The sequence below is a fragment of the Trifolium pratense genome, linkage group LG7, assembly GCF_020283565.1.
Source record: "Trifolium pratense cultivar HEN17-A07 linkage group LG7, ARS_RC_1.1, whole genome shotgun sequence".
NCBI lineage: Eukaryota > Viridiplantae > Streptophyta > Magnoliopsida > Fabales > Fabaceae > Trifolium > Trifolium pratense.
The window spans coordinates 7873638-7899953 of NC_060065.1; the positions used below are offsets into that span (position 1 = coordinate 7873638).

General features: G+C 35.2%; 2 protein-coding genes across 2 annotated transcripts; both read left to right on the forward strand.

Moving 5' to 3' along the window:
• The first annotated feature begins 239 nt into the window (after nt 1-239).
• LOC123895776 lies at nt 240-5726 on the forward strand. The gene is made up of 5 exons (XM_045946265.1): nt 240-2000; nt 2159-4030; nt 4070-4625; nt 4686-4975; nt 5063-5726. The coding sequence occupies exons 1-5, from the start codon at nt 240-242 to the stop codon at nt 5693-5695; spliced, it is 5112 nt and encodes a 1703-aa protein (XP_045802221.1). The 3' UTR covers nt 5696-5726.
• An 18370-nt stretch (nt 5727-24096) lies between these two features.
• Nucleotides 24097-26069, forward strand: LOC123899547. The gene is made up of 4 exons (XM_045950713.1): nt 24097-24771; nt 24891-25215; nt 25337-25453; nt 25555-26069. Exons 1-4 carry the CDS (start codon nt 24265-24267, stop codon nt 25665-25667), a joined length of 1062 nt encoding a protein of 353 aa, XP_045806669.1. The 5' UTR covers nt 24097-24264; the 3' UTR covers nt 25668-26069.
• Nucleotides 26070-26316: the final 247 nt, after the last annotated feature.

Genomic DNA, 26316 nt, shown 5'->3' on the forward strand with positions numbered 1-26316 from the left:
CATACCAATTATCCAATTTCTATCTTAGAAAAGGTTTTGAAGTATGTGGTATGTTGGAAGATGTTTTCGTTCCCAAAAAGAGAAATAAACGAGGACAACCTTTCGGTTTTGTCAAATTCTCCAACGTGAGGGACGTTAATAAACTGTTACGAGCTCTGAATAAAGTTCATTTTGGCCAATTCTGTGTTCGCGCTAGAATAGCAAGTTTTGACCGTTACAATTTTACGACGGGGCGTAATATGGAGCCAGAATGGCCATGTTTGAAGAAGGGCAATGATAGGCCAGCTTCGCGAGAGGGTAGAATTGTTGACACGCGAACAGAGAACGTTAAAGGTAATGGGGGAGGTACTGCAACTATGAGACCGCTGGGTCAGAATAGAGTTGTTAAGGATGCTGATGTCTATAGAGGAAGCTCTGGAGACGCAGGGGCTGTTCGGGTGGGAGAAGTCATGGTTCCGTTAGGCGCACGTAACGAAAAAGTAGTGAAGAAGAAGGAAGTGCGTAGCTATAGGACGGAGCCCGAAGATGTGGCCTGGGCACAAAATGGTTTAGTGGCGACTATCCTTAATGGTGAGGCGGTCCCAGTCGTGCAGAGGAGAATTTTGGACGCAGGTTTTAACGATGTCATTCTCATTCCGATGGGGGCGGACAAGGTCTTTGTCCGGAGTCCGTCAGGCTTTGATGTGAAGGCAATCATCAACTCGGCTAAAGAGTTCTTTCAGCTTATCCTCTCGAGCTGGATTTGTTGGGATAACCAAGCGCAGGACTATAGAAGAGGCGCTTGGGTACGTTTGTATGGTATTCCGCTGCAAGCCTGGAACGAGAATTTCTTCAAGTTATGCGTCTTTGACTGCGGCAGGTTATTACGAGTGGACACTGACTCGATGGAAAAGGAGCGTATTGATTTTGAGCGTGTTTTGATATCAACACCTAATCTGGAAATTGTTAATACAGACGTGACTGTATTGGTGGATGGCATCCAATATGAAGTGAAAATAGTGGAGGAATGGGGTTACACTCTTGGGGAGGATAATTGTCTCTTTGGGGACGAAGATGATTCAGTGACATCCCACTCAGATCACGTAGAGGGACAGGGTGATCCGGAAGCTAATCGTCATCTTGACACTATGGTCGCGAATTTTACAAAAGGGATGAACGTAGAAGATGACATAGGTTCACAGGTGAATTTTGATTTCTCTAATTTAGGAGGAGGTGTGGAGGGCGGGAGTAAGATTGTTGGAGAGATCGGTGTTTCTTTTTCCACTAGGGTCAAAGAGCAAGTAGATCGAAGTAAAGGAAGCGCCTCTGCATCTGGAGGTTCTCCTATTTCGAAAGGAAGTCAGGGTAGTATCTCGATTTGCTCGCCAGCGAATGAGAGTGGGTGCTTTGTCGGCATCAAAGGGAGTGATGGGCCAATTTTGTATCCATCTAATGGTAATCGTGCTTTATCTTGTCCACCAGGAGCGACACGTTCTTTGTTATCGGGGCCATGGAGTTGGGAGTGTTTGAATGACCTTAATCATAAGGATGTCGGAGTGATATTCTCTGCTAGTAAAGGTCCCCGTAAAAAAGTTGGCACTGGTGAAGGCTTAAAGAAGAGCGTCCAGGAGGATCCTAAGCGGAGAAAAGGAGGGGGAGTTTTTCGGCATACGGTTTCTAGTCTTAAGAAAGTAGCCAGAATGCCTAGTAAGGATCGTGCTGAGGCATTAAGAGCGGTAAAAAAGATGGAGCAAAGTCGTCGAGACGGTGTAGGGGCAGTCAATAAGGGTGGAGAACGTCACCCAACTTCTTCCAATGTGTCGCCTTCGACGACTTCAAATGATTGGAAGCACTGGGTAGTTATGCAGGGTAATGATAAGGTGGCTGCAGATGATGTTCGAATGGTAGGGGAAGCTTTAGGAGTTCAGATCAAAGGTGAGTCTACAAATATGTTTAGTGTGCTTGCACGGAAGGGCAAACCAAAGCAGGCGTTGTCGGGTCAGACGCAGGGAGTAGGGCGTGTTCGATGAAGATTGTCTCTTGGAATGTTAGGGGTCTGGGGGGGTTAGCAAAGAGGCAGGAGGTCCGTAAGTTGGTGGGGTTTCAGCACCCTTTTATGTTGTGTATTCAGGAGACTAAGTTGCAATCTTGCGATGATGCTATTTGTTCGACTTTATAGGGAAATTCTTCTTACGGGTACTCCTATCGTCCTTCGGTGGGTGCTTCAGGAGGGCTGTTAACTTTATGGGACACAGCTGAAGTGGAGGTATGGTCGTCTGGGAGTTCTGAGAATGTATTGTGGTGCCATGGTCTCTTCGTTAGGTCTGGTGAGGAGTTTTATTTAGCCAATGTTTATGCGCCTTGCGATTCAAGGGCTAAACAGGTTTTGTGGGACTCTTTGTCTGTAAAAATTCAGGCGTTAGGAAGGTCTAGGGTGTGTGTCTGCGGGGATTTTAATGCTGTCAGAAGTGTGGAAGAACGTCGTTCTGCCAACGACGGGTATCGCCCCTCAGACCACATCCCTTTTAATCGTTTTATTGATGACAATACCTTGATTGATTTACCGTTGTGTGGGCGAAAGTACACCTGGTTTAAAGGAGACGGGCGTTCCATGAGTCGTTTGGATAGATTTCTGTTGTCTGGGGAGTGGTGTTTGACTTGGCCTAATTGTACGCAGGTAGCCAGGATGAGAGGGCTTTCTGATCATTGTCCTTTGGTTCTGACTGCAGGCGAGGAGGACTGGGGACCCCGCCCTTCGAGGATGTTGAAATGTTGGAAAGATATTCCTGGGTACCATTTGTACGTGCGTGAAAAGTGGAACTCCTTTCAGATCGATGGTTGGGGAGGTTTTGTGCTTAAAGAGAAGCTTAAATGGATTAAGACGGTCTTGAAAGACTGGCATTCCTCTCACACTCAGAATCTGCCAAGTCGGATTGAGTCTCTAAAAGACCGGTTGGCAGTCCTTGATGAGAAGGGGGGAGAGGAGGCTCTATCTGAGACTGAGCTAGCGGAGCTCCATGGGGTTTCGATGGAAATTCATTCTCTTTCTCGGTTGAATGCTAGTATTTGTTGGCAACAGTCTAGGTCGCGGTGGCTCAAAGAAGGGGATGCTAATACCAAGTATTTTCATTCAGTCCTTGCGAGTAGGCGGAGGGGTAATGCTATTTCGTCGCTGCAGGTGGAAGGTACTATTGTGGAGGGAGTGTCACCCATTAGGCAAGCGGTTTTTTCTCACTTTGCGTCTCACTTCAAGGCCATTAATGTGGAAAGGCCGCGGGTAGCTAATCTTAATTTCAAACGGTTGCAGGCGTCGGAGGTGAGTGGGTTAATCAAGCCTTTTTCTGTGGACGAGGTAAAGGCAGCTGTTTGGGACTGTGACAGTTACAAAAGCCCGGGCCCCGATGGGATTAATTTTGGTTTTATTAAGGATTTTTGGGCTGAGATGCAAGGTGATATTATGCGTTTTATTACGGAGTTTCATCGGAACGGTAGATTGTCGAAGGGCCTAAATGCTACTTTCATAGCTTTAATACCCAAAGTTGACAGTCCCCAAAGGTTGAATGATTTCCGGCCTATCTCTCTTGTGGGAAGCCTTTATAAGATTTTAGCTAAGGTGTTAGCGAATCGTCTGCGCGAGGTGATGGGTAGTGTGATATCTGAATCTCAGACGGCTTTCGTTAAGGGCCGACAGATTCTCGATGGCATCCTTGTTGCAAATGAGGTGGTGGATGAGGCTCGTAAGTCTAAGAAGGAGTTGCTTCTTTTTAAAGTTGATTTTGAGAAGGCTTATGATTCGGTTGATTGGGGCTATTTGGAGGATGTTATGGGGAAAATGGGTTTTCCAACCCTTTGGAGGAAGTGGATTAAAGAATGTGTGTGTACGGCTTCTGCTTCGGTTTTGGTTAACGGGAGTCCGACTGAGGAGTTTCCTTTTGAGAGGGGTTTAAGGCAGGGTGATCCATTATCTCCTTTCCTTTTTCTTTTGGCTGCAGAAGGCTTAAATGTGTTGATGGAAACCATGGTGGAGCGCAATGTGTTTTCGGGGTACAACGTAGGTGAGTCAACACAAGTGTCGGTGTCACATCTTCAGTTTGCTGATGATACGTTGTTGATGGGGACTAAGAGTTGGGCGAACGTTCGGGCGTTGCGGGCAGTCCTTGTGCTATTCGAGTCTTTGTCTGGTTTGCGAGTAAACTTTCACAAAAGCATGCTGGTTGGTGTTAACATCCCTGAATCTTGGTTAGTTGAGGCGGCGTCAGCGTTGTGTTGTAAAGTAGGAAAGATCCCTTTCCTTTACTTGGGCCTTCCTATTGGGGGTGATCCGAGGCGTTTATCTTTCTGGGAACCGGTTTTGGATCGTCTAAAGAATCGCTTATCGGGTTGGAGGAGTCGATTTCTCTCTATTGGTGGTCGTTTAGTTTTGCTTAAATCCGTGCTAACCTCTTTGCCTGTTTATGCTCTTTCTTTCTTTAAAGCTCCCTCAGGTACTATCTCTTCTATTGAATCTATTTTGATCAAATTTTTTTGGGGGGGAAGTGAGGATCTTAGGAAAGTGGCTTGGATCAATTGGAATACTATTTGCTTGCGTAAGGAGTATGGGGGTTTGGGGGTTTGGCAGTTGAGGGAGTTCAACTTGGCCCTTTTGGGCAAGTGGTGTTGGAGGATGTTAGTGGATAGAGAGGGTTTGTGGTTCCGAGTGTTGGCAGGACGCTATGGGGTTGAGAGAGGTAGGTTGTGTGAGGGTGGAGCGCGTGGATCGACATGGTGGAGGGAGTTGGCGCGCATTCGGGATGGAGGAGGGGAGGCAGGGAGAGGGTGGTTTAGGGAGTGTGTTTTGAGACAGGTGGGGGATGGGTCAGACACATTTTTCTGGACTGATCCCTGGGTGGATGGCATCTCGTTGCGGGAGCGGTATGTGAGGTTGTTTGACCTGGCAGAAAACAAATCGGCTTCAGTGGCTGAGATGTTTATGCGGGGTTGGGAGGTTGGAGGGGAGGCGTGGGAGTGGCGGCGTCAGCTGAGGGCGTGGGAGGAGGAGATGTTGGGGGAGTGTCAGGCTTTTCTACTTACTATCTCTTTGCAGGATCATGTTTCAGATAGGTGGCAGTGGCGGACTGATCTGGAGGACGGTTATACGGTTCGTGGTGCCTATCAGTTTTTGACGACTCAGGAGGCAGTTACTTTGGATGCTGCGTCAGGACTTATCTGGCACCGTCAGGTTCCTTTGAAGGTCTCCATTTGTGTCTGGCGACTCTTGCGGGACAGGTTACCTACCAGAGCAAACCTGGTTTCTCGAGGGATTATATCTACGGAGGCTCATCTTTGTGTTTCTGGTTGCGGAGAGGTTGAGTCGGCTCAGCACTTGTTCCTCTATTGTAGCTCTTTTGGTTCTCTTTGGTCACTGGTCAGCTCCTGGATTGGTTCTTCTTCGGTGACTGCTCAGACTCTTTCAGAACACTTGGTTCAGTTTACGGATTCAGCTGGTGGTTCTAGAGCTCGACGTTCTTTTATGCAGCTCGTTTGGCATGTTTGTGTTTGGGTTGTGTGGACCGAAAGAAATCATCGATTGTTTACAGGCTCAGCAAACTCAGTGCATTATATGTTGGACAAGATCAAGACGTTCTCTTACCGGTGGTTGAAAGCGACGAGTAGCACTTTAGCTTTAAACTGCCATAGTTGGTGGTCTAGTCCTCTGCTTTGTTTGGGCCTTGTATAATTTCTTTCGGTTTATGTCTTTTGACTCTATTTGTAACCTTGTTTAGTCTTATTGGTACGTCTTGTGCTAAAAGACTATTATATATATATATATATCTCATTTTGGCTTGTTCAAAAAAAAATATCTTCTCTTATTTGAGAAGTAGAGGCTCTAGAGAGCTCTAAAGGGGCAGTGTGGAACTCGCTAGTAGAATACCTAGATGACATAGTTCTAGGGATTTTTATAATCCTCTGAGGAGTAAATCTTATTTCAATATCTCCTTCAGTAGTTTGGAAAATTTGGTCTGTGTCCGTATTTATTATAGGATTAGGATCAACCTCTTGAGGTAGTGTCCAAGTTTCAGGAAAATTTATTTCATCCCATTTTATTAACCTATTTTGTGCAATATTAGAGGTTAATAAATTTGTTTGTACTAACGTTGTAGATCCAGAAAACGAATATATATATATATATATATATATATATATATATATATATATATATATATATATATATATATATATATATATATATATATATATGAGATTTGCTATAACACACCCACCCATTTTTATGAAGGTGTGCATTAGCAACGTACACCTTAGGGTGTATTTAATCACTTTTTGGTTATTAGTTGCTAAAACACACCTTCTAAAAAATTAGTGGGTGTATTCTAGCAAATGCTTATAGAAGTTGCTAACGTACACCCACTTATTTTTTAGAAGGAGTGTTTTAGCAACATGCACCTCAAGGTGTATTGTTACCACTTTTTAGTTATGACTTGTTAATACACACCTTCTAAAAAACAAGTGGGTGTATGTTAGCAAAACCCTATATATATATATATATATATATATATATATATATATATATATATATATATAAATAGAGAGAGATAAATAGTACTGTACATAAAAGAACCGAAAAATGGAGGATATGGTTATGTCCTGTCTCGTCATCTGTGTTTTAAATGCATAAGTATATAATAATAAATAGGCAAATGTTAACATGTGCACCTAAGGCACATGCTAAGAATATAAATATAGAAATATTTTCTCGAAACATGTGTATTATCTTTTAAGCATTAAATTCGTTTATAATATTAAATGCAAATTTCTAATTATAGAAACCTTAATATATGCCCTATATGCACATGTTAACAGCACCCTAATAAATATTATGACAAAATGAACATAGCAGAGTGGTAATTTCATTTGATGTGAAGTGATGGGTCAGACGTCACTCTCTTCTTTTTAAGCGCCAAACTCAAAACATATTCGGCGCCAATTTCTCCACTTTAATTGCCTTTTTCTTTTTCCTTTTCTGATCCATTAATTAAAAACCAATGCATTTTTGTAAATAAAAAAAAGAAAAGCAAACAATAAATAAATAAAAAAGAAAAGCAAATTTTTTGAAGAAAACAATTAAATTTAAATCAAGATATTAAGTTCAAATAATTAATAATTTTTTTAAAAACAAATTGTTTAGGAAAACTGAATTCAACTTTTAGTAGAAATAATTTTTTAATAAATTTTATTTACCTCACAATCGAATTTTAAATTATCGAAGATTTCTCTTAAAAAACAGTATAAATAAATAAAGAAAACATACAATTATAAATTTCAAAAAATATAATACTATCTTAGAATTTATCCGTGGAAGGTAGACATACATGTAAATAAGTAGAAGAAATGTTTTGTGAATAAAAATGAAGGCCAAAATTTAAAGTTGAGACGACAGTGATTAAATTGGTGCATCGGTATTATGACACTTATAATGTAAGCTCGAGGTGGATGTTAGGGTTAGAGTGAAAATATACATTATTTGGTTTTTTTTTTTTTGACACAATACATTATTTGGTTGGGAGGTGAAGTTTATACAAGTCAACATATGCGGTACATGGTTGATGGACTTGTAGAGTTTGGCCGAAATTCTATTAATTTACTTTTTCATTTTTTAGGGTATCGGGTTTGGTTTAATTTAAAAGTTCAGTCCATAAATATAATATTTTTTTCGGTCTTTTTTATAAGAAATATTTTTCTGAAAAAATCATAAAGCTCAAGGAAGCACATTTAGCATAGTATTTTTATTTAATATTCTTATAAATTTAAATTTATTTCATGTATACCCTTATTTAATTATTCTGTGTTTAACTAACTTACTTATTTTTAAATTCTCTCTCATAATAAAAATAAGGGCATAAGTGAAATTAAACATTTAAAACATTTAAAAATTGTTCAAAGTTTCTTATAAAAATAACCAATTTTTTTCTTCCAAAATGTTCCTTATAAAAGGACCGGAGGGAGTAGTAACCTCAAATCAAGCGAGGTTAAGGGGTTAAATATCATGTAGTTTATGCTCCTAATTCTAGCATTAAGTCCACAATATTGCATTTATGAGGTATTGTTTTTTATTGAGTCACATTTGAGCCCTTACAATTTTGTCATTTGTAAAAGAAGTCTAGTTGAAGAGTGCGAGAGTTTTAAATAAACTATAAACTATTTTAAGTCTCGATTCTCAAACAGTGTTTAACTATTTTAGTGTACCAAAATCGTAGCCCCTCTATTGAGGTTAAGAGACTACTTGTCATGGAGCTTATGTCTCTCCTTCTCATGCCAATGTTCCGACCTCAAATCTATAACACAATATTTTTGAAGTATTGAGTCATCACAATTTTGTCTTTTGTAAAAGTTGTTTCCTTAGATAAGTGACTTTGTCTAAAATGCACAAGTGCACCATATGGTGTATGGTGCCCAAGTTTGCAATTACATTATAACGAATATGAATTTTACAAAATACACCGTTGAATTGAAAGTTTATATCATATAGATCATTCATATAAATTTTTAGAAAAATTGAAAATAATTTGATATGTTATTGAGTCTCGTCAAAGTTAACGGTATTAAATAAAAACTCATAAACCGTTAATTTTGATGGGACTCAATAACATATCAAATGATTTTCAATTTTTTTAAAAATTTCTATGGATGATCTATGTTATATAATCTGTCAATCTAACGGCCGATTTTATAAAATTCGTATTCGTTATAATGTTATTCGAGACTTGCGCATCATGAACCACATGATTCACTTGTGCATGTTAGACTTTGCCTAGATAAGTAATATAAGTGTTGTATATAAGGCAATTTCTAACATGAAATAGTGAATTAAATGTTGTAATAAGGTGCACAAGTTTCGAATAATACTATAACAAATACGAATTTTATAAAATTTACCGTTTGATTGAAAGATTATATATCATATAGATCATACATAATTTTTTTAGAGAAATTGAAAATCATTTTATATGTTATTGAGACCTGTCAAAATTAACGATATTCAATAAAAACTCATAACCCGTTAATTTTGATGGGTAGTCTCAATAACAAATTAAATGATTTTCAATTTCTCTAAAAAAAAAACTATAGATAATTTATATGATATAATCTTTCACTTCAACAGAGAGTTTTGTAAAATTCGTATTCGTTATAGTGTTATTCAAAACTTGTGCATCATGCACCACATAAGTCATTATGTCATGTTAGCCAAACCATGTATATAAATTAGAACTCATTCATAATATAAATTAGAACCATGTATATAAATTAGAACATTAAATTAGAACAATACCATTATGTTAAAAAAGTAGAACAATTAATAAAGGTATTTTTGGAAGAATAACATTAAATAAAACTATTTTTGCAACTTTTATTTATATTTAAGGCCAAAATTTATTGTTGATTTTTCTTATAAATAAGGTCCGAGAGAGTACATAGTTTCACTTTTAAGAATTTACCTACAACAAGGGTGGGTTGATTAGTTTCTTTCCCGCCATGGAATGAGACTTTTGACAAACGGTGTTGTACTTTTGCGCAGATCATTTATTGCTCTTCCCGCCATTTCGTACCTTCAATATCATCCATGTCTATTTTTTTTTTCTTTTTCATTTTCTCAAAACTTAAATTTGGCGGGAAATTACACTTTGTGGAATGTTGTGCACACTCTTGAGTTGAGTCTTGTGTACAAGTGAATGTGTAATATATTTTTGTACAAGTGTATGTGTATCATCGTTATTCTATATCCTTCGCACATTATACCTTAGTTAGTCCAATAATAGCTCCACTCCCACACACCATATATCTCCTTTCTCTACTGCCAGCTCATGGTGCCGATGACTTATGTGGTTGAGTTTGAGTTGAAGGAGAAGAAAGAGGGGTGGGTACAATGGAGTAGGAAGGAAGACAAAGGAAATCAAGACAAAAGAAAATGAAGAGTTAAATTAAAATTTAATGAATGTGTATAAGAATTGTCTGATTTTAAATAAGAATGGCAAAATAGATCTGATCTATCGAGCCGACTAATTTAACTCGTTATTTTTTACGGGCTGAGTCAAAATTTTGATTTCAACCTCTCTATATGCTCTCTCATTTAACCCGATGAAAACATCAGGCAGGGGCGGCCAACCCGCTAATTTCATAGAATCAATAAAAAAATATTAAAGCGATAATGTTATGATTCTGATTTATGTTAATTATTGTTAATTCAAAAAATTCTTTTATTGAACTAGAATTAATAGGATCGAAATGTATGAATCTGCGTGTATGTCTACAAAGGCCGATTGTATATATATGAGACTTGATAAACATAATGGCCTAAATGTAATTTTATAAATATTTATAATTCTTATATTTTTTGTTCTATAAATTACTAATTCTTATACTCCTTCCTTCCGTCCCAAATCTTTGGTCCTTTTACCTTTTTTGTTTTGTCTCGAATCTTTAGTTCTTTTAAGAAATTAATGCACAATTAGTGATACTTTACCATTTGTACTATTACTAAAGTTAAAATATTAATTAAATATATTTTTTATTTCTTAATAAATTAAGGACAAAAATGATTTTTAACTTATCATTTTTTATTATTTCTTAATTTCTATACAAAACTTCAAAAAAACTAAAGTTTTAGGACGGATAGAGTAATAAGAAAATAATTTACTCCTACTTCCATGCCACATGAATGAAATTAAATTTAAGTTTTACTTTTTTTTTTTCATTTTATTTAGTAGTTAAAAATTCAACTCTTGAAATAAATAAGAATTTTGGATTTGAATGTGATGTCTTTATCAACTGAATTATATTTACGCGACAAATTTTAATATATTATATTATTATAAATTTTGGAAAATAAATATAGTACAATATGTTTATTAGTAACAACATTTACTTTAACACTTTTTAGTTTTTTCCATCGTTCATTCTCTACCATAAAAATAAAATAATTTCGTTGGGTAGAAAATAAGAGAAAAATAATTATATGAACATGGGGTTTAGGTTTCTTTGGCAAATAAAAAAATAAAAAAAAATCCCGTGCCTGTAATAATGACAGACATATACATACTAGTAATTCCCATCACGGGATTTTTGTGGATATTGTGACATATATAGAATTTGTTGCAATAAATGCAATTTCTTTCTTGGGGCACCCTTCAAAATCATTTTTCATCTTCTGTTCTTTTTGGTCATGTCTAAGTTAAAATGCTTGAGAATTAGATGGCTTAGATAAGTCCAAAATTGTCTTATCGTAAAAAATAAAAATGTCAAATTATTATTATTATTTTTTGTTTATCGTTTTTTAAAAAATAAAAATAAATAATAAAAAAGAAAGAATTCTTATCTCGTCCAGAGACACCAAATGGCAAGTTCCAAAGAAGGTAGGCCAAGGATCTCAAATTATTAGAGCATCCACAATGGAGTTCTCCAAGTTTGAGTACTTAATTGGGTCTTACGTATACACATCATTCTTTTATTATTTTTTAATAATAGTACTTAATAGGTACTCAATCCCTTCAACCCAATACCTTTTAAAAAGTTCTAAATGGGTTCCACCAGTAACTATATATTTCATCAATAATTCTACATCTTTATAAGTAGGTCTCACAAAAATATATTATAATGAAGAGAGGGTACCTATTTGAGAAAATGTACCTATTAGGTACTCAATGGGTATTGCTCCAATAGTAGTACCTAATAAGTACCTATATAAATACTTTAGGTACTACCATTAGAGATGGTTTTATAGGCGACAAACGGATTTGGATTCTATGCATTATAAAATTCTATATTCATCTATATTTAATGTACTCTCTTTTTTTGCAAGCAAAAATTCATTTTTGCACATTTATTAAGAAGTATATTTTTTATCTTAATTTTATGTGATATTTTCATTGAAATTCCTAAAATGACCTTAAAATATATTAGATATGCATCAGCACTCTACAATCATGTAAAAAGTAGAACAATTAATAAGGGTGCTTTTGAAAAAATAGTATTAAATGAAGTTGATTTTGGTAACTTTTGCTTATATTTGAGGACAAAATATTTTGTTGTCTTTTGCTTATAAATAAGGCCGAAGAGAATACTTTTAAAGTCAATTTGGTTATTACCACCTACTCATATTACTCCCTCTACTCCTTATTATAAGATAAATTTTCTTTTTAATTCATTGCAAAATTAATGTATTTAGATAATATTATAGTCTAGATACATTAGTTTTACAATAAATTTAGAAAGTCAAAATTTTTTTATAATAAGAACTTGATGGAGTATCTCTCTTTATTCTCTCTCTTAACATTTTTATGGTGAATGTAGATGAATTTATGATTTTTGAAAGGAGAGCAATACAATACAACTACTGTGGAAGATAATAAGGAATTTTTATATTATTTTTTTTCAAAAAGAGAGGTGTGGGTTCTCCATGATCAACACCAATTGGACAAATATCCACACTCCACAATGAGTGTGATATGTTGGTGTGCAAACTCATAGATCTAACCAGCAACACGATATAAGGGGCCATTCTCCACATGAAAACTGGTACCTTACTTGGCCTCATCTAACAAAAACATACCAATTCTATCATAAACTATAGTTTGCCATAAATATAATTTAGGAATATATAAATTTGGAGCGTTTAAGATTAACTGATTAAAAAAGGATAAAACAGTCCAGGTGAGCATAACTCTTGGAAAACTTTTGTTAATTCTTTCATGAACATGTCAATTGTGTTATTTTTTAATACTAGTTTCATTTCTAAATCAATCCATGAACTCATATTAACAATATGCTCATTACTCATCTCATGACTCTTCAACTTAGCACTAATATTTCTCCAATCATTTACTACCTTCATGTGCTAAATTACTTGTACTAAGAAGAGCAATCATCTTCTTACAACAAAAGCAAAACACTTTATCCAAATTTTGAGAATAATCCAATAATCTTCTTTCACGCTTTTCAATTGCAGTTTGACAATGAACATATGAAGAACTATAGTGAAAGTTGGAAGGCATCTCATTATTTTAAAGTGAAAAGTTTGAAGCGAAAATTAAATGATAGGAGAAATTTTTGGAGAAATTGATGCAGTTTATGTTAGTGAGTTATTATGGGGAGAAGAAGAGTCGAAGAACGAGGAGGAAAAATGGGGGGGGGGGGGGGGGGGTGTTCTAGCTTTTTAAAATACCAAAGTTTTGTTGTGTTGTAATTGTTCAAACCTAGTTTAAAAGTTAGTTTCATTCCAAGTTAGTTGGTTGTAACTAACTTGTTAAACTAACTTGTTAGTTAGTAGTTGCTTACTTGCTTATCAAGCTAACCACATATCTTTTGTTTTCTATAAGTAGGAGTTAGAATAAAGTGTAAACACATCTCTTGTAAAATTTTTCACAATATTCACTAATCAATAAAATCTCTTTTCTTTCTCCTAAATCTCCTTCCTCTTCTTCAATAACACAAAGTGTGTGTGCTTGTTCTCCAACAAATTGGTATTAGAGCCTTTTGGTTCATTGTGTAGCATCACAAGATTCAGGTTCTTGGGTAAGATTGTCAACTTACAGAGGCAATGGCAAGTGGCAATGGTGGCTTACCCAACAATCTTCCAATTCTTGATGGAAAGAATTGGGAACAATGGAACAAGCAAATGAAATCTCTGTTTGGATTTCAAGATACACTAGATGTGGTGATTAATGGTGTTGCAGCATTACCTGCAAATGCAAATGCAGAGGCAAGAAACAATCACAAAGATTTAAAGAAGAAAGATTGCAAGGCAATGTATGCAATTCAGGTTGCACTGAATTCAGCAAATTTTGATAAGATCTCTCATGCTGAAACATCTAAAGAAGCATGGGATATCTTGGTGAAGTATTATGATGGTGGAGAAAAGGTGAAAGCTGTGAAACTACAATCATTGAGAAGGCAGTATGAATTACTGCAAATGGACAACAATGAATCGATTGGATCTTATGCATCAAAGGTTCAAGCACTGGTTCACACCATGAAGAGTTGTGGTGAAGAAATCTCTGAGAAGATGATTGTTGAAAAGGTAATGAGAACCTTAACCCCTAATTTTGATCATGTTATTGTTGCTATCCAAGAAGCTGGTACAGTAGCAGACATGAAATTGGAAGATTTGGTTGGTTCTTTAGAAGCACATGAATTGATGATTAATGAGAGAAAGGGTGTACAAGAATCTGTACAAGCGTTGAAAGCTCAAACATTCAAGAAGAATGGTGGCTACAAAGGAAAGAATAAGTCCAAGAATGCTTCACAAAACCAGCAGAAACTTGATGAAAAATCTGAATCCTTCAAGAAAGGAGGAGGAACATCAAATTCGAATCCAAAGAAAAAGGATAAGAGTCACATTCAATGTTACAATTTCCAGAAGTGGGGTCATTATGCATCTGAATGCAGATCAAAGAAGGCAAAAGACAATGATGATGAAGCAAACATGGTGGAAGAAAACTCAGATGAAGGTAAAGGTGTTGTAACCTTCATGGCTGCTATGTCAGAAGATAAAATTGCTAGTGGAGCATGGTTCTTGGACATAGGGTGTTCCAATCATATGACTGGTCATAAAGACTGGCTGATCAAATTTGATGACACAAAAAAAAGCAAAGTAAAACTAGCAGATGATAGGTCCATACAAGCAGAAGGCACTGGGAACATGGTAATCAAGAGAAAGAATGGTAGTTCTGCCATAGTTGAAAATATCTTGTTTGTACCAGGTATGGATTGTAACTTGCTTAGTGTTGGTCAATTAATAGAGAAAGACTTCTCAGTTAGTATAAAGAATGAAAACTTTGAACTTTATGATCCTGCAAACATGTTAGTATTGAGGTCACCTTTGGCTAAGAATAGAACTTTCAAAACTGTGATCAACAATGCTATAGTAGAGTGCATGAAAGCTGTGTCAGAAGATAAACAAAATTGGTTGTGGCAATTGAGATTTAGCCATTTGAATTTTAAATATCTGAACCAGTTAGCAAGCAAGGAAATGGTAGCAGGACTGCCCAAAATTCAAATGCAAGATAAGATTTGTGAGGGTTGCTTAACAGGCAAGCAAACCAGGAATGTTTTCAAAAAATCTTTACCATTAAGATCTACAAATGTTTTGGAAGTTGTACACTCAGATGTGTGTGGACCATTTGATGTGAAATCACTTGGTGGAAACAGGTACTTCATAACATTTGTGGATGAATTCAGCAGAAAAATGTGGGTTTACTTGATATAGTCAAAAGATGAGGCATTTGATGTGTTCAAAAGATTCAAGGCTTTGGTAGAGAATCAATGCAGCAAGAGAATTAAGATTCTCAAAACTGATGGAGGAGATGAGTATACTTCAAGGAGGTTTGAGTCATTTTGTGAAGAGAATGGCATTGAACATGAAGTCACAACTCCATACACACCTCAACACAATGGTTTGGCTGAGAGAAGGAACAGAACAATACTTGACATGGCTAGATGCATGGTGAAGCAAATAAATCTGCCTAAGTCATTCTGGGGTGAAGCTGTAAGTACTGCAGTGTATGTGTTAAACAGATGCCCTACAAAGAAACTCAAAGACAAAGTACCAGAAGAAATATGGAGTGGCAAAAAGCCCAATGTGAGTCACTTTAAGGTCTTTGGTGCATTGTGCTACAAGCATGTACCAGAAGCAAGGAGGACTAAGCTGGATGATAGAAGTGAATCAATGATTCTAGTGGGCTATCATGTAACTGGAGCTTACAAAATGTACAATCCAAACCCAAAGGAAATGATATACAGTAGAGATGTCATTGTTGATGAAGCAAAGAGCTGGGATTGGACATCTGGCAGCAGTACAAGCAAGCCAGTGATAAGCTTAACTGAAGACAGTGATAGTGATCAGAATGCTGAGACAGATGCTGAAGCATCAGAAGCAGCAGATGCAGAAGCATCAGAAGCAGCAGATGCTGAAGCTTCAGAAGCAGCAGATGCTGAAACATCAGAAGTTGGAACAAGAGTCAGATCAACAAGGGCTAGAGACCCTAGTGTTGAGACAGATGCTGAAGCAGTTGTTGAAGCATCAGAAACAGGATCAGAGGTTAAGGCTAGTGTAGAAACAAAAGCCAGATCAAAAAGGAAAAGACAAGTTCCATCCAGATGGCAAGAATGTGAGCTTGCAGATGACAGTGGAGTCAATAAAGAAGGTGAATTAGTGCAGTGTGCATTATTGGCTGATAAACCAGTAACTGAGTCTAAAATGACAGGTGTAGGCATAGTATCTTGTTTCTTAAGAAAAGAATTTATGAGAACTACAAGAGGGTTAATGCTACATAAGAAGAAGTATGCTAGAGAAATATTGAGAAGATTCAATATGGTTGAAAGCAAGCCCACAGTGGAAGTGAATCTCAAGCCAGAAAAGAAGCAAAGTGTAGAAGCAGATTTTAGAATCATAGTGAAGATTCTACAATGTTCAAGCAAGTTATTAGATGCTTGAGATATCTGTGCAAGAGTAGGGCAGATATATGCTTTGTTAAGGGCTTGGTAAGTAAGTTCATGAAAGAGCCTAGAAACTCACACATGAATGCAACTAGAAGAGTACTGAGGTACATAGCTGGTACACTAGAGTTTGGAATTCTCTTTCCAACATCAGCAAGGAATGCAAGGCAAGAGATAATTTTCTATTCAGATACTGACTGGTGTGGTGACCAGATTGATAGAAGGAGTACCACTAGTTATTTCTTCAAGTTCATGGATGCTTCAGTTTCTTGGTGTTCAATGAAGCAACCAGTAGTTGCCCTTTCATCATGTGAAGCAGAGTACATTGTTGGTTCATATGCTGCTTGTCAAGCATTATGGATTGAATCAGTTTTAAAGGAGCTAAAGGTAGATGTTGAAAGATCAATCAAATTGCAGATTGACAACAAGTCTGCCATATACTTAGCTAAGAATTCAGTGCTTCATGGTAGAAGCAAACACATCGAGGCAAGGTTTCACTTTCTAAGGGAGCAAGTTAATCAAGGTAGCTTAGATGTGGAGCATTGTGCAATTGGTTCTCAGATTGTAGATATTTTGACAAAGAGTTTGAAAACAGACATGTTTTTGAACTTAAGGAATTCACTTGGAGTGTTTCAAGTAAGGAACTGATTGTATAGGTTTGAAAATTAAGGGAGCGTGTTGTTTTGTAATTGTTCAAACCTAGTTTAAAAGTTAGTTTCATTTCAAGTTAGTTGGTTGTAACTAACTTGTTAGTTAGTAGTTGGTTAGTTGGTTACTTGCTTATCAAGCTAACCACCTATCTTTTGTTTTCTATAAGTAGGAGTTAGAATAAAGTGTAAACACATCTCTTGTAAAATTTTCCACAATATTCACTAATCAATAAATTCTCCTAAATCTCCTTCCTCTTATTCAATAACACAAAGTGTGTGTGCTTGTTCTCCAACAAGTTTTATCATATTTTGAATGACTTCAGAAGTTGATCAAGTGTTGGTTCTGAAAAGCGTATGCAGCGGAATTAAAAGCAGAGAGAGAGATCAACACAAAATAATTTATGGTTCCTCCCACAAATTGAGAGTAGTTCAGTCTCCTTACACTTTCAAGGGAGTTACACTATAATCACCAACATTGCAATTGCTCAAGCACCAAACAAGAGACTTCATTTGCTCAATCACCTCTAGTTGAAAGAGGGCGTTGATAGTACGACTCAAAGATATTTTTTCTTCTTTTAAATGATGGAGCCAATTGATAAGTCCACCCTCTCTCCCAAAGGATTCACATGTATAGGATCAAAGGTAAAACACTCTCATACTACAACCTTAAAATTAGAATGATCTACATCATCCATTATCAAATATGTGGATCCAAACTCCAAACCCACAACTACATGATTAACTTGATTCACTATATCTTTATCGTGGTTTCCTATATTCTCTTTATTATCAACGTTTTCTACTATCTCATGACCTATGAAGTTTTCTTGGTTTTCCATTTTAAACAGAAAACTTAAACAAACAAAAAAGAAAGGCATGCAGAAATATAGAAAAAGTAAACTTTGGAGCAACCAACGAGAAGGAATGAAGTTGAAGAACAACAAACAACTGCAAGAATCTCTTAAAATATAACAGCGAAAACGAAGGCAATAATCTCTTAAAACAACAAGAATCTCTTAAAAAAAAACAACAAACACCATTCGCTATATAAACACACATGCATTTGGCATCAAGTAAGACACATTTCGCCCATTTCATATACTCTCACATTGAGTACTTACTGACTTGAGCATTAGAGTGCTAACATTCTTCCATGTAGCATTCTCCTTCGTGCCCGAGCTTATCACCATCACCGTCAATATGACTGTGTCCTACAGAGGAACCATCTAGTTCTGTTCATTCAAAGAACTGCTATTATTCCAGATATTCCTCTGCCTCTCACAACTTCAGTTGTAGGCCCTGTAATGCAACCAACCCAGGTTCTTAATTCCATGACCGTTCGAAAAGGGTCGGTGGTTGTTCCACAAGTTTTCATATATTTAGAGTGGAAAAGACGCAAAAGATGCCACACCATAGTGACTCAGCAAAAGAATCTATTATAGTTCCATAAATTACTAGAATCATGCACAATCAAAGAATCAAAATTCCAAACACTAGATTGAGAGATTATAAGATTTGTAAAGAACGATGCAAAAATGTGTGAATGAATAAAGTACCAAACTTCTCTCTTTTGGACTCAATCACTTGGGTACTTATCCTCGTGAGAAGATTCTACCCTTTTTCAATTTTATGTTGCTAGCTGAGCACGGACCCGCAATCCAACTCAAAAGCGACATAACCACCAACACGTGGAAGCATCCGGTTGAGTGCGGGTCAGATATCGGGTCAACAATTGTGAAAAATCGGTCATGAATGATTGCATATGGACGGGTGCGGCCGGGTCTCTAATAATCTATCTCTTGCGGCTAACCAAAATCGACGAACTATCACTAAGATGCAAAATAAATTCTTCGATTTCGAGAACCTCTTCTCTCTCTCTCTCTCTCTCTCTCAATCTCTTATATTTTATCTACCTTTGATAGATGAGAGAAATGTTATATTTTACAAGCTTGTACTATGTTGATGAAGGAGGTGTAAAAAATTAAATTTTAATTTCTACTTGATATATTATTATCTTTAGATATACAAATTTGAAACATAGTAAATGCATCTCACTTTTTTTTTGACAATAACAAAATGATATTCATTCATTCAAATTGATAGATTACATCAAATACAACCACATAATCAACATCGCTAAAAACGTAAAGGATGAATCTGCGAACAAAACTCACAACATTCGAGTTAATATCATACAACGACAAAATGCCTACAACAAATAATATGATAAAGTTAAAGTCACCGAAGTATCCATGCCTCCGGATCTGCAGCGTTGAAGCCCAAATCATTGGTTGAATCTGTAATTGACTGAAGCCGATCTTTTCAATAGAAATCAAATGAACACCGCACAATACGGGACAACAAAAACGTCGCACAAGACGACGAACAACACAACGCCGCACTCAGACGGCGAAATCACAAAAAAGAAAACACAAAAGAAAAACTTGATCAATGTGAAGATCACTTATTTAAATAAAGAAGAAAAGGAAAAACAATTATGAGGGGTGATTTTGGGTCAAAAATTGACCCTAAAACCACCCCTCCTTGATAGATCAAGAAAAAAAAAACTAGGTTAAGGTGGGGGGCGGCGGCTATGAAGAAAAGGAGAAGAAGAGCATCTCACTTTATTTGTTGTTCATTTAGTTCGTCTATTCTTTGTTGTCTTGTGTACGAAGTATTGAATATTCGAAGATTATTTCTACATCAATTGAATTTTTAAAGTAGCAACAAAGTTTCAATCTAACCCGCAAAAACCGACTCGTTCTACCCGTATGATTCGTCACCTGAATAAACCGAAGATGTAGACGATCAGAATTGAGTCCAAACTAAGTGGTTAGGATTTTTAACGGTTTGACGATTTTCGACCCAAGGTGTGGATTTATCCTCTTTTATTAGTATTCAATAATACAATGGTCCATTTATCAAATTATATAAACGATATTTATGAAATTAGGTCATTACAAATTGCTTCTATATTCTAATTTTTGGAAAATGAAAAAGCTAACAAGAGAATTATTTTAAAAACTAAATTTGACATCAAATAAACAAGATATATGAGTAATAGTTCTATCGATTTAAACCACTCGAATTAAGACGATGTTGTAATTGAACTGCTCAAATAACTGAAACGTAGATGATATGATTCAATTGATTGAACCCATTATTTTTTAAACCATTGAATACACACTCAATTTTATGTCATCACATTGTTCCAAATATGGTGATACATACACATGCTTTATGATATGTAATTATGCAAACCATGAATTGTCCATTCCAAGAAATCTATACAAATTGCTTATCTATAAATGAAAAATAATGGCATCAAATTTTTGGAGTATGCAAACAGGAATGGTTGCTTGGAACCTTGCTGTGTGGAAAAAGCAAAACATAGTTGTGGTAACATTACGAATCGGATAACATAGGATATGATTCTTTCTAATGATGTAAAATGCTCATTCTTATCCCTTGTGCATCAAATTTATTTCACAAGCAAACTAAGGTCAAAGGATATACTATACTATACTAGTATGTCACAACTCATAAGCAAAAAAAATATCATTATATTTGAAATCATATAATCGGGGAGAATTAGTAGTACTTGTTCAAATAAATAGCTAAATTAAACAACACGCTGAGAAGTGCATAATCACTAATCATCATTGATAATAATTTATTTTTTTTGAGGCATCATTGATAATAATATTTTAAAAAATGAATAAAGGTTCAAAGGGAATCAATCATCCTCATATGCAGGCACAATGACGGTATCACTTGAATCTAATTTTAATTAATTTTGCCAGCAACCAAAAAGTCAATCTTCGTTTTAATTCGAATATTGTCTAAATCTAAATCACTACTCCATAAATAATTATTATATATAATTCAAAAAAAAATTAATATATATATATATCGACCCCACCTCACCCATCTTTTGAATTTGCATAAAGATTTAATTAAATTTGAAATTAAAAAGCCAGCATCGGCGGCAAGATCCATTACTATTACTTCTTTTTTTTTTTGGTACATAGATCCATTACTATTACTATTAAGAGAATATAAATCTAATTGAAAAATTTAAAATAAGAGTCAAAAACCTAAAAATGTAAATCTTAATTCAATAGTGAATTTGGCCAAACACCAATTCATAGTTAAAAAACAACTAGAGAAAGAACATAAGACTAGAGAGTGGGACCAGTCCTCTAGGTACGATAGTGGAACACAAGATCCCTTATTAATGCACAAATCCAAAATTTTGATTTTTCTAACAAATAAAGCCTAGTTGAGTAGAGGCAGTAGTAGCCGTAAAAAATAAATATCCATCTATGAATAAATAGAATAGCTCACGAAATATAAGATTTTTTTAAAGAAAGTTGTCTCTAGTAGTATTTTATAGGATCATATTTTACTGCAGTTTTAAGAGTATTAATTATTTTTTGGATCATACTAATATATGCCTAACAAAATAATTACTTTTCATATTATTACCAATTAAAATATAAATTTTGAGTTATAAAATCTTCTCTATTTATCTCATAAGTGTAGCTCAAATGGTAGCTACTAGAGACATTATTGGAGTAATCGTGGTTCGAATTTCAGATTTCACATTTCTCCACGTTTAAATATGTGAGACTCTAGCCACTAGGCTACTTGAGAAAAAAAAAACTTCTCTATTTTAAACCGAACATTATTTTCTAACCTTAAATATATACAAGATACAACAAATATATATGGGTTGAGTTCCAAATTTCAACACTACTCGGCTAAAATAGAGGCTAAATGTATTGGTTCGACAAATTAATCCATTTTATTGCATCTTATATAAAATTGTATAGTTTTATCTCTATTTTTCATTTATTTTCTCATTATATATTTGTTTCGGGCTGACTAAAACTCAATACGCTAAAGCTTAAAACGGATAAAGCTTTCACTTCCATAAGATCATCTCCAATTGTGTAATATCTATTAGGTACTTATGGTACTTATTAGGTACTACGAAAGCCTATATGACCAAGGAATGAGATCCAACATATCAATATACAATAACAATACTAGATAAATGACACTCCAGATGATATTTATGGCTAGTCTTATCCACACAGAGGGTCCAACCAAATAATTAACCCTAACATTAGTGCAGGTACCTTTCACCCCATTAATAACAGAAGTTCAAACTAATCACCATTAATCCATATTTGGCGGATTCACCTTCATCATCAGAATATTCTCATCTGAGCCTATTTAAATACTCCATCTGGTCCTATATATAAGAAACACTGAGAAAAACACACATACTAATGAGACTTATTTTTTTTATTAAAAATTCTAAAACGTTATGTGTTATTCTAAAACTAACCTTGAAAATGTGTGTGTAATGAATGCATAACATTGTAATATGTTGCATTTTAGAGCATCCACAATGGAGCTCCCCATTTTTTGGTACTTAACCGGGTCCCACATGTACACATCACTCATTTATATTTTTTTAATAGTAGTACCTAATAAGTACTCAATTCCTCCAACCCAACAATTCTTAAAAAGTTTTAAATAGGTCCCACCAATAACATATATAACCAATAACTCTATATCATTATAAATGGGTCCCACAAAAAATGATATAGGTACCAAGTCTTATTTTAGAACTAGTACTTATTAGGTACTATTTTGATTTTGCTCCAATGAGAGTACCTATTAGGTACTAGTACTTAAAAAAAATAAGAACCACCATTGGAGATGGTCTTATACAACTTAATAAGAGTATACAAGGAATTATTTATTTAACAAATAATAAATTTAAAGAGTGTTTCATATAAAAAAAACTAATTTTTTTCTCCAAAGTATTCATTAGGACCGGAGACCGAGAGAGTAATAAATAATTTGAAAATTCCCCAAAATACAAGTTTTTCTTTGTCAATTTTATACATGTACTCGTCTATTTTTATAATTTTAATTACTACTATGTATTAGTGTGGTGGATAAATGATCAATTTACCATCATATATTAAATAAAGGGTCAGATCAAATGACACTAACTAGTTTGATATCAAATATTTCACCTCTCGATAACGTTTTAACCGATATGAATTTTATAAAATCTATCGTCGGATTGAAAATTTATATCGTATAGATCATTTATGTAAAATTTTAGACAAATCCAAAATCATTTGATATGCTATTGTGACACATAAGATTAACGACATATAAAAAAAGACACAAACCGATAATTTTGATGTATCTCAATAACATATCAAATGATTTTGGATTTGTCTGAAATTTTACATAAATGATCTATACGATATAAATTTTTAATCCAACGGTAGATTTTATAAAATTCATATCGGTTAAAACGTTATTGAAAAATGTAACATTTGGTGTCAAACTAATTGATGTTATTTGATCTCGACCCTTAAATAAATATTATACTATGTTACAGCAGTATTTAATTAAATTTAATTTGAAAATTAAAAGTTAGCAACATACTAATTAAAGATGAGGGTGTGGAGGGGACAAATGGCAGGTGGGTTATGCATGCAATAATAGGGACAAATGTCTCCAACCACTGGGGCCATTCTTCCGGTTGTTCTCATAAACTCCTCACTCACCCCTCAATACATATTTATTTTAGGAGAATGTTAACTTGTGCCCTTAAGGCACATGTTAAGGAAGCAAAAATAAAAATTATTAAATGCTAATTTGTGCATTTTGACTTTTGAAGCATTAAATTTCTTATATCATTAAATATTGAATTTCTATTTTGGTATATCTTAACATGTGCCCTAAGGGCACATGTTAACAAGACCCTTTATTTTATTTTATTTTTCACCTTCCACAATCTCATTCATTTTCTCACACCTCAATATTATTATTATTATTATTATTATTATTATTATTATTATAAAAAAATAAAAAAAATTTAAAAATAAAATAAATAATTTTAAATTTGTTTAGTTGAGTCCCTCCCTAAACCAGCTTGAAACCTTAATAAAAGCAGATTGTCTTCAACATTCTTTCCTCCAAACCTCCCACTTCCCTTCTTCACACCCACTAACCTATTTCCCATTTTCCCTCTCTTTATTACCCTCTCAACCTTTTATTAAACCTTTCTCAAGCAAACAAACAAAACATCCTTATTCCCTCCGAAAACATTTCAATGGCAACAAAACAACCTCTCTGGTCATCTCCAACCGAGTTCGACACCGAGTTCGGCTTCCCTTCTGAGTTCCCTTACGAGTTCGAACTATCTTCGCCTGCTGTTGAATCTGTAACCTCAACAGACTCAACAGAAAACAGCGACGAAGAAGAAAACAGCTTCTTCGCTGGCTTAACTCAACGACTGAGTCAGTCCACTCTCCACGAGACTCGGAATCAACTCAACACAGAGCCAATCAGTACTTGGAACAATAAACCAGAAGCAAAATCTCATTCCATCAAAACTCGTGACGTGGCTGGGTCACCTCAGTCTATTCTGAGTGGAATCGGTAGCTGGTCTGGTCGAAGTAACGGTTCCGGTGACGGAAGTCCAAACGGAAACTCTCGTGTTCCGTCACCAGTAACGGCGCCGTTTGTTGACCCTTGGGAAGTTATTTATGCTGCTGCAGGTCAAGTCGCAAGGTTCAAAATTAACAATAATCCAGTGGGTCCCACACATGTTAACATGGTGAGTGAGTCTGTTCAAACATCAAATTCTATCTTTTTCTTTTGGTTTTTTTTTTAATTTTTATTTACCTTTTTCTTTTTTGACATTTTCTCTAACGACGTCGTTTTGGACTTTTGCAGTTTCATCAAGAAGTGAAAAAGAAGCAAGAGTGTGGTTCGGTTTGGGAAACGGATCGTGATTGGTTGATTCAACAACAACGGTTACTGATTCATAACAGAAGACGTGAACTTGGTTATGAAAGTGTTGCAAGAGCTAACGTTCCTTTGTCTTTTCAATCTCAGCAACAAAATCAACGGGTTCAATATGGACCCGGTGGATCCGGGTTTCGGGTTCCGCTTCAAGGTGGATCTTCAGTGAAAAAGGCTTCTGGTGGAACCGGTGTGTTTTTACCTCGTCATTATGATAATAATACTTCTACACCTTCAGATTCACGCAAGAAAACTGGTAATTTCCATTTTTACCCTTTTAAGATACTTTTAGATTCCTCGTTATTGTTTGATTTTGTTTCTTATGTTTTTTTTACTAAGATTTTGTGTCTTATGTTTGTTGTGTTGTTTTTTGTTAGGTTGTGGACCTGTTACTTTACCGGCTAAGGTGGTTAATAATTGTTTTAACTCCAACATTGGTGATGGGAATGTTACTAATCAACCGCGTTTTGCTAATCTTTTTGTTAATGATTATGGTAAGAGCTTTATTTTTGTTAAGATTAGTTTAGTGAAAGTATTAATTTTGTTTTGGTGTTGATTTTTGAACTTATTTTGTTGTGGGATTTTTTGTTTGTAGATTTGTTGTTGGCGGCGAGGCGAAACGCGCTTTTGAAGCAACAGATTTTACTTGCACGGCGGGAAGAAGCAACTAGTTGTGAAAGTCGTTTACCTCAAGAGTGGACTTATTGACTCTACTCTATTATTGCTCTTGAAAACAAAGGAAGGAATATTTATTCTCCAAGGAGAAAGTTGAAAATAGTTTGTGATAATTTTTACATGGGTATTTTGGTTTTTAACAAAGATGAATTCAATAGTGGTGTGTTTGCTAGAGGAGGAAAAGATTGTGTAGCTTATGGGATCTGGTTTTAGTTGAATTAGGGAAAGAATGGTAGTTTAGGGAAGGTTTTTTTTTCTTCTTTATATTATATTTATTAATTAATAATAATGATATTATTGGTTGTAATAATAAGATTAGTGCAGTGTTTTGTTTCATGAATAGTGATGGGGTAAGTTATTATGGTGTAATTTCTAGTCAAGCTAACAAAAAGTGCATTGGCAAGATTTAGTAGATTTCCCCATACCTTTGTAAAATACCTTGGCTTATTTTTACCATGCAATGCAATGCAATGCAATGCAATGCAATAAAGGGTGTTTATTTTTATCTAGCAGAACTAGTAATTTTAATAAATACTAGTACCTTTTCTTTTACCGTTGGTTTGATTGTCTTGTTGAACCTAACGCTGTCTTGTTTATGGTATTTTCCTTTGTCATATCACGGGTAATGTGACTAAGCAAATACTATTTATTTGTAAAATTTGATAAGAGAGGAGAGATTGAA

Excerpts from the sequence above, each read along its gene's own strand:
- LOC123895776 (XM_045946265.1), top strand. The coding sequence starts at position 240 with ATGGAGCCAGAATGGCCATGTTTGAAGAAGGGCAATGATAGGCCAGCT. Across the intron at positions 2,001-2,158 it reads AGACGCAGGGAGTAGGGCGT|GGAAATTCTTCTTACGGGTA; the intron begins GTTCGATGAAGA and ends TCGACTTTATAG. Across the intron at positions 4,031-4,069 it reads ATGTGTTTTCGGGGTACAAC|TTTGCTGATGATACGTTGTT; the intron begins GTAGGTGAGTCA and ends TCACATCTTCAG.
- LOC123899547 (XM_045950713.1), top strand. The coding sequence starts at position 24,265 with ATGGCAACAAAACAACCTCTCTGGTCATCTCCAACCGAGTTCGACACC. Across the intron at positions 24,772-24,890 it reads GTCCCACACATGTTAACATG|TTTCATCAAGAAGTGAAAAA; the intron begins GTGAGTGAGTCT and ends GGACTTTTGCAG. Across the intron at positions 25,216-25,336 it reads AGATTCACGCAAGAAAACTG|GTTGTGGACCTGTTACTTTA; the intron begins GTAATTTCCATT and ends GTTTTTTGTTAG.